Genomic DNA, 15,365 nt, shown 5'->3' with positions numbered 1-15,365 from the left:
TGGAAGGTGGAGCCTTGCTGGAGATGTGTGGCTGGGGGTGGACTTAGGGGTCTTATGGTCCGCTCCCCCTTGCCAGAGTTCAGCTCACTCTCCTGCTGCTGTTTCCCCACCTCCTATGGCAGAAGTGATGTCATCAACAATTAAGATAACCAGGAATATATCCAGCAGAAGAAAGAATGCTGCAGAGAAAACAATGAAGCCTCATAGAAGCACCAAAGTCCTAAATAAACGAAGAGATACATCACATTCATATGCCAGAAGTGTCAATATTGTTGAAATGTCATTTCTCCTCAAATTGATCTATGGAATCAATTCAACCCAGGCCAATATTATAAAACTTTTATGAGGAATTTAATAAAATAAGGTTCTAAAATATTTATGGAAAACAAGAGGCAAAAAGAGCCAAGAGACTCTAACAACAAGAAAACAGAAGAACTGAACACCACTATGAAAACATTTACATGTTTACAGACACTTGCTAGATAGCAATGACTTTGTGAAGTCAATGGAGAAAAATATATAAGAGAAATTGTATCTTCCTTTAAAAACTCCTCTAGTGGGCTGGAGAGATGGCTCAGCAGTTAAGGCACTTGTTTGCAAAGCCTAACTGCCCAAGTTCAATTTCCCAGTACCCATGTAAAGCCAGATGCATAAAGTGGCTCATATATCTGGAATTCATTTGCAAAGGCCAGAGGCCCTAGCACACCCATTCTTTCTGTCTCTCTCTCTCCTTGCATATAAATAAATAAATAATCATTTAAAAGTTCTTCTGTATCAGAATTTTTTAAGCATTCATTCACTCACTTTTACAAAGTTTTCAGAATTCTATTGTGTAAGTACACACAGATTACCTAACCTCCATTTTATATTTACCAGGTGATTTCCATAAGATAAATTCCTCCACTAACTAGAGCAAGAGGCATGCAGGCATTTTAGACATTTCATACAAACTACCAAACTTCCATCAAGAAGGGGTGTTATAATTTATATTCCCATGAACAATATGACTCAGCTTCCCACACATAACAGCATCGTGTACCAGCATGCTTTTTAATGTATTATACTTCAGTGGTTACTATTTTAATTTACATTAACATTGAGTACTTGTTCTGTACCCTTATCTAGAAAAGTAGACAAAAGTCCTAACTGACAGTATAGGTATGAGGATTAAGTAAATTAATATGTACATGTGAACACATAACACATAATGTGTATATGTTAATATGGACACTGACTGTATGTAGCCAATACTCAACAAATATGAGCTACTTTCTAAAATTTTATTCCTTTCTATTTCTATTCCTGAGTTTTCTATTTTCCTTTATGTCCATTTTTTTAAAATATTAGTCCTTTCTTTACATCTTATTGATTTATTCTGGGAGTTGAGATAAAGGAAGCTATTAACTTCTGGTCTAGCACATCCCAAGATTTTCTCCAACTGTCATTGGAAGGATTATTTATAATGTCTTTTTAAAATAAGTAGATGAGGAATGGAAAGGTTAAGGTGCTTGCCCGAAAGCCAAAAGACCCAGGTTCAAATCCTCAGGACCCTCATAAGCCAGATGCACAAGGTGGCACATGCAACTGGAGTTCGTTTGCAGCAGCTGGAGGGCCTGGCATGCCCATTCCTTCTCTCTCTCAAAAAAGTGAATAAGTAAAAATTTAAAAGAATAAGTAGGTGAGTGCACCCATATGAATTTTTCTTTATGTATTATGCTTAGAAACCCTTTGTGTCCTCTCCAAGTTTACAGGGATAATGACATAGACTTAAATGCTTTAGTAGTTTATTGTTTTGAATGTAGATCTTTAATTGAACTGGAATTATTTTAGAAGGTAAAGGAGGCTGACGAGATGGCTCAGTGGTTAAGAGTGACTGCACTATAACATAACATAACATAACATAACATAACATAACATAACATAACATAACATAACATAACATAACATAACATAACATAACATAACATAACATAACATGAGGACCTGAGATCAGCCCCCAGCACCCACATAAAAATCTAGGCCTGGCTGTGCTTGCCTACAGTCCCAGCCAAGAGTGGAGGAACAAAGACAGGAGGGTCACTGGCACTCCCAGGCCAGCCAGCACAAGGAGAAATGGAGCACGCCAGTGAACGAGAGACTCTGTCTCAGGCAAATAGGGCAGAAGAGCAGTAGAGGACACTCAGTGTCTTCCTCTGGCCTCCACAGCATGTGTACGGGGCACGCGCATCTGCATGTACATGTGCACACACAGTCTCATAAGGTGAAGGGAACCATATTTGCTCCCTTTTGTAAGTAGAAAAACAACTCAATACTCTTAAATATTAATATTAGAATCAAACTTCTCTCTACTTTACAATTCCATATGCTAGTTTTTTGATTAGCCAGACAGCAGTGATCACGGAAGTTTGATTTGTATGAAAGCTGCCTACAGTAATCCACAGTTCACAATGACCCATCAACTCTCACTTCTCACTTACAAATACAACTAAGCTTTTCTTCAAAAGAGGGTCAATAAACTTCCTAAAAATGTTCAAATGCTAAATGTTTAAGGCCTTTGGGCCATAGCATCTCTGTCACAACTACTCTGTTCCACTGGTGTTGTGCAAGGGCAGCCACAGACTATACATGTAGAAATAAAAGTGGCTGTTAACAATAATGCTCTGTCTGTAGATACTGAAATGTGAATTTCACATTCCTTTCAAGTGCCACAAAATATCATTCTTTTGACTTTCCATCATTTAAAATTAGAAAATTTACTCTTTGCTTATAGGCTATAAAAAAACAGCTGGCGGGCTAGAGAGATGGCTTAGTGGTTAAGCGCTTGCCTGTGAAGCCTAAGGACCCTGGTTCGAGGCTCGGTTCCCCAGGTCCCACGTTAGCCAGATGCACAAGGGGGCGCACGTGTCTGGAGTTCGTTTGCAGTGGCTGGAAGCCCTGGCGCGCCCATTCTCTCTCTCTCTCTCCATCTGTCTTTCTCTCTATGTCTGTCGCTCTCAAATAAATAAATAAAAAATGAACAAAAAAATTAAAAAAAAAAAACAGCTGGCAGTCACAGCTTGCTTTATCTCACCTTTTTTTTTTTTTTTTAAAGTGTGTTGTCTATTCCAGCATTATCCAGTAAAATTTTCTGATGATGTAAATGCTTTACTTCTGGGCTTGCAGTATATCAGCTGCTAGCTGCATACATCTATCCAGCACTTGAAATGTGGCTAGCATGACTGAGGAGCTGCATGTTAACTTTATTTTAACCCTCAACCACTTCAACAGCCACACGAGGCTGGTGACTTCTGCACTGAGTAATGCACGTCTATGCCAACATTAAATCCACGTGGAAGCCTGCGTGTGGTGGAGCACACCTGTAATTCCAGCATTCAGGAGGCTAACGCAGGAAGATCAGAGGATAAAGGCAGTCAACTACATAGCAAGGGCCTGTCTCAAATACAAAAACAAAACAAAACAAAACTGCTGATCTAGATAGAGGTCTGTACTTCTAGGGATCTGAATTCACATATTTAATATTCACAAAACATGTATATTTGCTGAAGCAAAAGTTCAACAATTTTTTATTCTAATGACTAGAAGAGTAGCTAGTTTTACACTTTTTGTTTGTTTGGTTTGGTCTGAGGTAGGATCGTGCTGTAGCCCAGGCTGACCTGGAATTAGTCTCAGGCTGGCCTCAAACTCACAGCAATCCTCCTACCTGAGGCTTCTGAGTGCTGGGATTAAAGGCGTGCACCACCACATCTGGCCTACTTTTCCTTTTGTTTTTGTTTTGTTTTTCGAGGTAGGGTCTCACTCTGGCTCAGGCTAACCTGGAATTCAGTATGTAGGGTCAGGGTGGCCTTGAACTCACAGGAGATCCTCCTGCCTCTGCCTTCCCAGGGCTGGGATTAAAGGCGTGGGCCACCACAAAGGCATTTGTCCTAAACCCTTTGAAGGCTAACCACCCATGATCATGACACTTCTCCAAGTTCTATGCCACAAATGCCCTCAGGGGCTGCTTCTCCTTGCTACTACTCCTTTTTTTTTTTTTAATTATTTATTTATTTATTTGAGAGCGACAGACATAGAGAGAAAGACCAAGAGGCAGAGAGAGAGAATGGGCGCGCCAGGGCTTCCAGCCTCTGCAAACGAACTCCAGACGCTTGCGCCCCCTTGTGCTAACGTGGGACCTGGGGAACCGAGCCTTGAACTGGGGTCCTTAGGCTTCATAGGCAAGCGCTTAATCGCTAAACCATCTCTCCAGCCCATCCTTGCTACTCCTTCTTAAAGGCACACTACATCCTCTTTTTTTTTTTTTAATCTTTTCATCTTTATACCCTCAGAATAAAAACAAAATATGCTGAATCAGTGCCTGAAAAGTGTGTGCCTTTTTTCCAAAATGAATGCTTTTCAAGAAAACGAGCACTTACCATCAGATCAAGATGGCTGTTCCGGGTCATGATGGACAGTTCAATGGTAGACAGCTGTACATCTTTCCAGACCTCTGGACTCATCTCTCGAGAGCGCGCTGTGGGAACCCATCAAACACAGAACTGTTTTCCAGTGACATTTTATCCACTGCCCTATTGAGCTGTCAGTGACTCTGCTGAGCAGCCCAAGGCCTTCTTCTACTTCTACCTCAGCTTTCTTCTATCCTTACGCACAAAGGAAAAAGTCCAGGTTCAAAACAGGATCTTGATGCCTTAAGCATCCTTAACGAAAGCAGCCTGACAGCACAAATGCCAATGACAAAAAGAGGGGGCACAGAAGCTACTGTGCCCATCATAAGACACTGGGCTCTGCTCTGGTGGAACCCAGAAGACTGAATTTAGTGAGGCTAGAATGCTCTTCCCGGGGTCTGCCTGAGGGCTCTTCTAAACTGGGTGGCACTTGCAAACTACAGCCTCCACACTGCTCACCGTCCTGTGGCTGCGCCCAGTAGGAGGCCAGCCTGCGTAATATTCTCCTGTACAGAGAAGGCCGGGGAGGGGTCTCGTCTGCCTCACTGGGAGGTCTCTCCGTAGGTCCAGTGTAGGAGATGGAGGCTTGATGAGTCTGAGGCCACTCCTGTCGAGTGGAAGAGAAAACTTCTGTCATGTTCATACACATCTCACTGCAAGTTTTGCTCTGCAAAGCTTAGAACTGTAGCAATCTAGTCATCTCCTCACGGGACAAAATGCTTGACACTTGGAGCATGGAATCCTCACACTTCTTTCCCTCTTACACCTCTGTGTTGAGAACCAAGGACATACTGACTCTAATGCTCTAACCCAACAGCCGAGAGAAACTAAGCGGAATGGCAAGCACTGCTTACACTAGTCCAAAACAACAGAGTCAGTATGGCCGGTCATGGAGTCGCTCCGTAATAACCTTACCTTTGGTTTGCACGTGACACAAAAGTGAAACTAATGAAATCTGGTTGCATTAAACATCTACTTCACTTCAGAAGATGTGGCCTGACTTCACAACCCAAATCCAGCCTAAGCCCTCTCATTTTTGCCTCAAGGTCACCATTCTTACACTAAATTTTTCCTACCACCCCAAGTCCAGTGTCATCCAGGATCTACGCACAAGAAAAGTTAAAATCATACCCTAGCCTCTCAGCCTGCGACATCACCTGTAGTTCACTACAGCCACCATTTCTATGACCTTTACCTGAACGTATGAACCCCATGGAATTTTTGTGTTCAGTATGCCTGTTGGAGGGGACTACTCCCTGTTGTCAAGTTTTCAGGGTGAGTTAGAGAATACTAACATATGCTTTCTCGGATTTATTCCTCCCAAGTACCAAAGGATCAATTCAGGCACCCAGCATGTCCCTGCCTGCTACCAGCCAGAGGCTGTCCTGAGATGCATTCACTGCTTCTGCCAGGGCAAGCTTACTGGGGTGGTCTCTGCCTGGAAGGGGCTGTTTTCGGTGGAAAAATGCAATGTGGAGCATTAGAAAATCGGACTGTGACCACATATCATGGTTATGTCCTTTACTTGTGCTGACATTTAGAAAGATGACATTTTTATCTCCAAATGTCTGGTTTCTGCAACTTAGTTCAAATTTATAAGAGACAGAGAATGGTATTTTTTGGATCCTAGGCATAACAAATTTTCAATCACATGGTGAACTCTGCATCTGACCACTGTGTTTTCCTTCACTATCAAGGTAAACTGATCTCTTTTCCCATTGCTTTTGCCCTTTTGTGTCTTTATTGTACAGAGTCCTGGTTCTGGATCAATTTTGTCTTGAGGTCTCTCTACTCTTGCAACCAGGGTTCAGAAAGAAACCAACATACACCTGGGCAGCGCTGACCAACCCCCCCCCCCCCCCCCCCCCCCCCGCGCAAGGAGCATATTAGTGTCACTACAACATGTCAGTCCCAGGGCCTCAATGCTACCTGACAATCCTAATTCTCCTGACTTTCATCTTCGCCTCTCCCACCACCGGCCTCATTCTCAGCACATCGCTTGGGAAGCTCCTCACTCTTCCTCCTGCCACTTTTACCTGGGCCTCTTCTCTCCTATCGCAGGGAGAGGACACCCCACCCCAGTCCTAGGACAATCCAGTACTCTGAACTCAAACCCTTTTGTCTGTGCTTGGGGTTTTGACAGCTTAGTCATCTTTGTCTTCTTTCTCATCACTTCTTCCCATTCTTCTTCCTTCTTCTTAAGGATGTGTGAACACATGGATATTTATCCAATGAAAAACACCAAAACTGTTTCAGCTTTTAACTTTCCTATCCCTTCTTCAACGTCAAGTTTCTTGAAGGAACAGTCTCCCCTCATCTAAAAAAAATTTTTTTATCTTGTTTTTTTGAGGTAAGGTCTCGCTCCAGTACAGGCTGACCTGGAACTCACTATGTAGTCTCAGGGTGGCCTCGAACTCACAGCAATCCTCCTACCTCTGCCTCCTGAGTGCTGGGAATAAAGGTGTGTGCCAAACGCCCAGCTCTACCCCCACTTCTTGACATCTCATTGATCCCTAATTTTCTTCAGTGTAGTCCACGTCCCTTTGATCTGGAGGTTGTCAAACTTTGGATAAATTCAGTGAACACTTTCTTGTCTTTATTTACACTCTTTGCTATTGCTTATTAAAATTCCTCTTCTATTTTCTGCTGTGTTTAGACTGTCTCCGAGAGTTTCTCTTAAAACTTTTCACTTACCTTTTCTAACTTTCTAAATATTTGTATTTCTTTATGCTCATCTGGGAATCAGTTTTCAATGCTAACTGTACCATGTCTAGTCACACATGACAGGTAAAGATAAAATTCTTCTGCATAGGCCTTACAGCTAAGTTCTAGAATTAATCACAGCTATTTCTCTGTGTATTTTTTTTTCTTTTTTTTTTTTAATTTTTATTTATTTATTTATTTGAGAGTGGCAGACACAGAGAGAAGGACAGATTGAGGGAGAGAGAGAGAATGGGCGCGCCAGGGCTTCCAGCCTCTGCAAACGAACTCCAGATGCGTGCGCCCCCTTGTGCATCTGGCTAACGTGGGACCTGGGGAACTGAGCCTCGAACCGGGGTCCTTAGGCTTCACAGGCAAGCGTTTAACCGCTAAGCCATCTCTCCAGCCCGTATTTTTTTTTTTTTTTTAACCACAGATGTGCTACACTTATGGAGCAAACTGAAATTTCATCCTTTTCCAAAATGTGGTCTTACTCCAATAACATCAGCATATGGATAATAGCTCACAAACCTCTAATCCCCCCAACCAGAAATCTGGTAGTCCAGTACCCTTCTGACTTTGAGGGGGGGTTGCCCCAATGGCCCTTTGACCTATCTGCCATTTTGACTACCCACTGCTAATAACTTAATCTATAACTCACCGCTTCCTCTTTTGCTAACACTATATTTTATTTCTTTAACAACTTTCTTTCCATTTGCTGTCCTTACCTTTAGCTCTTGTATTCAATCTCTCATACATACAGATGCTAAACAATTTTCCCGAAAATGTAAACTTGCTTATGTAAAAGTCTGTCCTAACCCATCCCTGCCCTGACCTTCTGCTTTTACTCACAGGCCCTCTACTACCAACTATAATTAATAGCCACGGCTCACCAGTGACTTCACACTGCCTTTCTCTGCAATCTAAATGCCCTTTATCTAGTCCTATAGATTTATAAATTTTGGGGCTGGAGAGATGGCTTAGCAGCTAAGCGCTTGCCTGTGAAGCCCAAGAACCCCAGTTTGAGGCTCAGTTCTCCAGGATCTACGTTAGCCAGATGCACAACGTGGAGCATGCATCTGGAGTTCATTTGCAGTAGCTGGAGGCCCTGGCATGCCCATTCTCTCTCAGTCTATCTTCTTCTTTCTCTCTCTGTCTGTCACTCTCAAATAAATAAATAAATAAAACAAAAAAAAATTTTAAATTTATAAATTTTGCACAAGTGTCACTTCCCCCAAAAAGACTTTCTAGCCTTCAGTCAAATTTAGGTGGCCTTGTTTTCTGCGCTGGTCCTGTCCTTTCACACCTCTCCTCCCACTATGAGACCAACGATCTACTCACTTCTCTCTGGCACATGAGTACTTCAGAAGGCTAGAAAGTCTATCTTCACTGACTTTATATGCTAGGCACATACCAGGAAGTACATACTGGATACAGTCATAACAGTTATGTCTCAGCAACTCCACCACTTAAGCAAAGAGCTACTGTTTATTTCTTTCTAAAAACATCTACTGCTCCACCAGTGTAATGACTGTCTTTTGTAACAGAATGTTTTTTACTAGTTAGTTTGTTTTAGGTATAAGAAGACCCTTCCTTAATTTTTAAATTATGTAGATTTACTTCTAGTACTTCACTGACTTTAGTTTTTACATGTCAGTTTTCAACCCAACTAGAATTTTTTTTAAAGGTTAGGGAGCTATTTTCCAAATGTTTACTAATGGGCATATATGACATTTAAAGTTAAGAGAATGCTGGGTAACTCTGAATATTAACATTGGAACCAATTTTCAGATTCGTAACCAAACTGTGGTCCTACCATTGTGTCTTGCATGAAAGTAGAACACAATTTATTGTTCAAAACTAAGAGTGACTTTTCTATTAGCACAGTCATTACTATACATTTTTAAGCTTCTTCGTTCTGTGCTAACATTTTTACAATGACTTTGTTTTAGTTTTGGGTAGTTTTGTTTTGGTTTCTCGCTGGGAATGAAGCCCATTGTCTTGTCTGCTAGGCAAGTACTCATCCACTGTAGTGTGTCTTCAGACCCTAAGTTTTTTGTTTGTTTGTTTATTGTTTTTGCAAAGTAGGGTTTCACTCTAGCTCAGGCTCTGCTGGAATTTACTATGTAGTCTCAGGGTGGCCTTGAATTCACGGCGATCCACCTGCCTCTGCCTCCCCTGTGCTGGGATTAAAGGTGTGTGCCACCATGCCCGGCTAAACCCTAAAAATTTTTAATGTTAGTATATGGAAGCATTTCCTAACAGAAGTATCTCTGATGAGGAAATGTTCTATACCTGTACTATTCAATACAGTACATATTACCCATATTTAACTAGTACAGTTTGAGAGAAAGCACCAAATCCTACCCAAGGAACATATATTTTGTAACCTATTGATATTATACACAAGCCTGTTCAATAATTTGATAAGTATATTCCAATACAAATCTTCAGTTCATTTCCAAGTAACACACACACACAACCATAGATATTCTGTCCACATTGTTCAGGTTTGTATGGACAGAGCAAATGGATTAATTAGATATGGGTTTGGCTATAGAGAGAAGGAATATACATAAATGAAGAGCGCTGGCTTATCAAAACAAGAATGCTTTCTATAATTATATAATCAAATATATACTATTTTTGTGTTGGAATCTATAGCAAGAAATTAAAAATTGTCTCATATATACCACAGAGAAACAACAAAACACAGGGCAAGATCTACATTATAAATTGCATTTACCTGAAGAGTGCTGAAAAAGTGAGCTGCTTTGATTTTTAGTGGCCCAAGAAACCAATACCTAAAAAACACCAAGATAAGAAATTGGTTAGAATGTTAAGAGTGATAGATACCACTCATGGCAGACAAATCTTAAGGTTCACTATGATTAGCTGCTTAAGGACTGTGGTTAACATAGAAGTAATACAAAACATTTTTTAAAATATATTTTATTTATTCCTGGTTGCATGGTCTGGTATGCATGGGTGCACCAGGGCCTCTAGCCCTAAATGAGCAGCAGATGCATGCACCACTTTGTGCATCTGGCTTTATGTGGGTATTGGGGAATTGAACTCAGGCCGTTAGGCATTGCAGGCAAGTGCCTTAACCACTGAATCATCTCTCTAGCCCTGAAAAGATTTTTAATTAATATTTCAATAGCACATCCAACATTATGCAACTAGATAATGGAAAGATTCTTGCAGTTCATAAGCAACATCTAACCGGAGTCTCCTTAAGGCCCTACATTCAGAAGTGTTTCTACAATGGAGACTTTCAACCCCAGAATACAGGGTGCAGTGAAGACAGCCATGAGAGGCAATGAAGCCACATGGAAAGAAAGCAGACGCTGATCCAGCGCTACGAGCTCCAGACTGGGTCCTGCACCTCGTCCTCTCTCGTAATGCATGCACCTAACACATGTTCAAATTACTCATGTCATCCAACTTTAGTGTGGCAAATGTCAAGTCTGGGAGGGAAGAGGAATCACTGCATATTGTTATATGCATAAAAACTACTGGAGAGAGACAGATGCTTAGCTGAAGTCATAAAGTGGCATAAAATAGATTCCTCTTTGAAGACATGTCTGTTACCAACTATGCCATTTTACTGTTTCCCATTTATTCTAATCAAAATGCTTTTGTTTAGCTCCTATGTATACACGTGGAGAAAAAAAAAAACATGCACTCTAAACTTCCCTTTTGGAGCTTATTACTTGAAAAGTGAAGACCCTCAAAATGAATAGAATATAATGAATGACTACACACACACACACACACACACACACACACACACACACACAATGTCATAGTATAAACTGATCACCATTTATTGGTAAGAGGAGTCAAGAACAGACAAAAATCATTAAGGGCCTAAAATCACTGGAGTAGCCAGGCTTGTAAAATGAATGCCACAGCCAGGAATGTACTGAATTTAGATCCAAGAAAGAGGGAAAAAAATCATTCTAGGAAAGAGAGGAGCAAAGAACTAAAAATAATGAACATAGCAGACACAGAAAGAGAAAAGGCTTAAAAATAAGGATGCATTAGATATAGTAATTAAGGGTGGTGACAGAATAAAATGGATATATATTAAAGAACAGGGAGGGTTGGAGAGATGGTTTAGTGGTTAAGGCGCTTGCCTGCAAAGCCTAAGGACCTAGGTTCGGCTCCCCAGAACCTATATGAGCCAGATGCACAAAGTGAAACATGTGCACAAGACAGTACATGTGTTGAGTTTGATTGCAGTGGTGGAGGACTTGGTATGCCAACTCTCTCTCTCATAAATGACATAAAGAATAAGGAGGTTAGATATAATCCAATGGGCAATGGGGAATCATTCAATTATTATTCAACTTAGTATTGTGAGACTACTAATCAGGGCTTTGGATATCTTGGGTGTGTGCGTGCGTGCGTGCGTGCGTGCGTGCATGTGTGTGTGTGTGTGTGTGTTTAAGCTCACTGTATAGTTTGCTTCTTATCCCAGCTAGCCAAGTAGAAAAACATCCTGACTCAAGCAATTTATTTCTGAATTGTCAGCAGTTCCTTTCACCTCTACCGGTAGTAAATTCTGACACTATGCTCGCAGTCTTCCTATGGCCAGCCAGGGAATGATTTCTTATATCCCATCTGTTTCCTATTTCACACAAAAAGCAACCCAGTGGCCAGTCTTAGCCAAGGTATTATATAACCACCACTTAACTTGAAAATTCGCTTTTCAGAGACCAAAATGTGAGGCAAGTGTATGTGGTATTCCTAACTCAGCTGACCTGTGAGAGTGCTTAATTGTTGATTAGGTATTTTTGGAAAGTAACTTGTTCTATCCAGATGTCCTCAGAGAGCTAAGCAATTCTTCTTCATGAGCTGTGGGAACGTGAGATTACAGGCCAAACACAAGGTAACCTGTGGCATCAACAGAATCATGGCATACTTGCAGGTAAAATGATATGAAATATTTGACAACAGTGTGTGACATAAAATGTCTTCTGAAATTCTCCTGTCAGGAATTTCACTACCAGGAACCATACAGTGAAACATAAGAAAATTCTGTAAAGCAAGTTTGGCAGGCTGGCCTCCAAAGTACAAGCAGGTTTCTTGGTGAAGAAGCTGTGGGTAAGATCAGTTATAATTCAGCTAAACTATACTAAATCCATAACTCCTAGGCTTTAGGAAAAGAGTCCCCCTGCCAGGAATGAAGTGAAGCTCACACGCACATCCTTCAGAGCTGCCTCAGGAAGCCCTTGCCCGTACCACCTCTCCACACAGAACATGACACCTCTTCCCAACCAAGACTTGCATCCCATATAATGGAGTCTCCAAAAATAAGCAGTCCACGAAAGCCAACAGGAGCCCTCTAATCAGCTCCTCTGCAGGCCAGTTCTGCCCCATCGCAGCACAGCTGGGTGTCCCCTTTCCTTCCTTCGCTAAGGGGAGGGGCCTGTGGCCTCTCAACCCATGAGAACTTTAAACAACAAAAATCTCTCAGGAAGTCTTCTGACCAACTAGGACCGTGAGGGCTCTGCTGGGCTGAGCCCAGGTAGCACCTTCCTCTTTGTGCCTACGCTGCACGCTGCTGTAGGAGGAGCAGCTCCATTTTCCCCTCCATCTAGCCTGAGCCTAAGCCATGCTCAAATATCAGGTCTGAAAATAGAGAGGAACCCTTTTCTTTCGCTTTCACCAAGCTACTGCTGCAGAAACTGGGCTTTCCCTATCCTTTCTGCATGCAGCCTCCACTTTATTGTCTTACCCTGTAATCCACACACATCTCAACTTCGAGAACCAGCAGATCTATCTCCAGATCACTGTATTTAAAAACCTCAAAAGCAGGGAAAAAAGGTTTTGTTTTATTTTTTATTTTTAAAAAAGGCATGTATATCATCATAGTTATCTTTACTTGCTAACTTTGACGGCAGCATCTCTGAAAGATCCCCATCGGAGGCCAGTCACTGCAAACACAGGTTGTTCCTTTTCACCCTGGAAAGAAATACGTTTGATTTAGCTTCATGAGCACAATACCTCAGAGCTCTTATCTATAAATATCCAGCAAACAATCATGACCTATTTTTCACCAAACCAAAAAGTTTTAAAGTATGTTCACATAGTAAAACAACCCCATGAATTCACAGTAAGAGTAGTGAAGAATCCATGTTGTAAAACAGAAGTGATTTTTATATATTAGGTCTGAGAATCTGCTGCCAAGGTGGGGTGGTTTGAATGTAAGTGCCCCCTGTAGCGTCAAGTGTTTACGATTATGTTTCCAATAGTTCCAGCTGAGGGAAGATTCATGAGGGAGCCTTGCTAGAGGAAGTGAAGTATATTTCTGGTGGGATTTGGGGGTTGGTGAGTCCAGCCTTCTGTGTGTTCTGGGCAGCTCGCTTTTGCTGTTTTCTCTCCCTGCTGCAGATGTGTGATGAAGTAAGCTAGTTTCCTCTGCTACGATGAAGCTTCCCCCTAGAAACTGTAATCCAAAGTAAACCCTTTCCTCCCACAAGCTGCTTTTGGTCAGGTGTCTTTTCCCAAAGTGAGAAGGTTACCACTACATAAGAGTTATTAACTACAATTCTGGGCAGCTAAATTTCCAGAGCTGAAAACAGACACCAGGCATCCTCATATTCTAAAGGGAGCTACCAAAGAAGACAGGGCATAATGCTAGAGTTTGCTAAAAGGCAGAAGAACCAACCTGGATTGCCTCAAACCCTCACCTACCATGGCCATTACCAGCCAAGATTAAAACATTAGAATCCTTGGCATTGGAGGTTGCTAGCCCGGTACAATCATGCTGCCTCTTCTGTTCCTGGAACTGTTGGGATCACTCCTGTTCCCGCTACACTAAAGCCAAACACAGGGATTTGTAAGAGGACCACATACAAGCAGGAGAAGCTACCGAACCCGCACTATCCTTTGGTGTCTATCTGCTCATGCGCTAGATTGGTTTGCTACTCACTGTACTCATATAAGGAAGTGAAAAGGGAACTAGAGGGAGAGATGGCACAGCAAACAAACGAGTCATGGTGAGGCAACCTGCAGACTGGCACAGCAATGATGTGTTCGTCCGAGGAGTCCAGTGGACACTGTGGAGGACAGCAGGACTTTAAGTCACCTTGACAGTGTCTCATCTGCAGGTGGGTCAGGGCCATGGCACCTCAGTAACAAGAGCCTGAGAAGTGAAAGAGGAGCTAGAACAGATATCCAGCCTAGCAAACAGCATCTTGGGAAGGCATCTCAAAGAACTCCCATGCGAGCCCTTGAGTGAGCTAGCACTGAGATCACCAACCCCCAGGGACATGGAACACTGCCAAATGGATACAAAGAGTTCCCTCTAGTCCTGTGTATCCTCACACTGTGTAGAAACAGTGTGAAGAGGGAAGTCAGGAACAAGAAACATTCAAACACGTTGACGGGAGGGTAACTGCCAGTGGATGTAAGGACATGAGAGAAGATGCTGCTAACGAGTGACATCTGACAGACACATGGATCATACTTGAGCAATCCAGATAAAGCTAGATCGACCACACTGTATTTGGCTTGAAGGGCCTTTGAATGACTTTGGCTTTTATTGAGAGATGGGAACACTTTTGAAGTGTTTTAAGCAGAGAAGTAAAGTGGCCTAACAGGAGAGCACAGACATATTATTGAAAAAAAAAAAAAATCACAGGGAGCCAAGGAAAGAAGTGGAGGATCTGGCCACAAGATGCCATTGCCCAGGATGAGGGTGGGAACAAGAGAGTCAAGAAAGCTGCGAGACCCTGGATGCGTTCTGAAGACAGTGCTGACGTGGTTTCGTGCCCACCTGCTTATGGAGCATCAAGGACGAGTTCTCTGTGACAGAAACAATGGTCTTACCAGCACATATAGTGATCATAAAGATCATGTTATTTCTGAGGAACGTTACATCCTACCTTTAAGTCTACTCCTCACATCACACCTAAGGGATCTTAGGTGAGCACCTCTCTGCTGAACACCGGCTTCTACCCATGGAAAGCAGCTTCATCTTTTAGCTGACAGATTTCTCCGTATGGTAGCCTACAAGTATGCGAGCGATTAGTGCCACTGAATCCTTACTTCCAAGACACTGACCGGCAATGAGCAATGAGCAAAATTCATCCTCAAAAACTTCAACCAATAAAGAAGAAAAATTACTATTGTTAATTACCTTGAAAATCATTTACAAGAATAAAAATATCTCTTCCTCTGCTATAATTTTCCACCCGTTAACTCTCAAGT

At 42.0% G+C, this 15,365-nt stretch overlaps 1 protein-coding gene across 3 annotated transcripts in view; it reads right to left on the bottom strand.

The window, feature by feature from the left end:
- Positions 1–15,365, bottom strand: part of Agk (acylglycerol kinase) — an 87,249-nt gene that overhangs the window by 7,328 nt on the left and 64,556 nt on the right. For all 3 annotated transcript variants that reach the window (XM_045160801.1, XM_045160803.1, XM_045160802.1), the window contains 4 exons: positions 13,036–13,115; positions 9,889–9,946; positions 4,902–5,049; positions 4,413–4,510 (listed from right to left, as the gene is read on the bottom strand). In XM_045160801.1, coding sequence (XP_045016736.1) covers positions 4,413–4,510; positions 4,902–5,049; positions 9,889–9,946; positions 13,036–13,115 — 384 coding nt within the window. The remainder of the gene's footprint in view (positions 1–4,412; positions 4,511–4,901; positions 5,050–9,888; positions 9,947–13,035; positions 13,116–15,365) is intronic.

This window comes from Jaculus jaculus, chromosome 10 (genome assembly GCF_020740685.1).
Source record: "Jaculus jaculus isolate mJacJac1 chromosome 10, mJacJac1.mat.Y.cur, whole genome shotgun sequence".
NCBI classification, from domain to species: domain Eukaryota; kingdom Metazoa; phylum Chordata; class Mammalia; order Rodentia; family Dipodidae; genus Jaculus; species Jaculus jaculus.
This window is presented reverse-complemented; position numbering and strand designations above follow the sequence as displayed.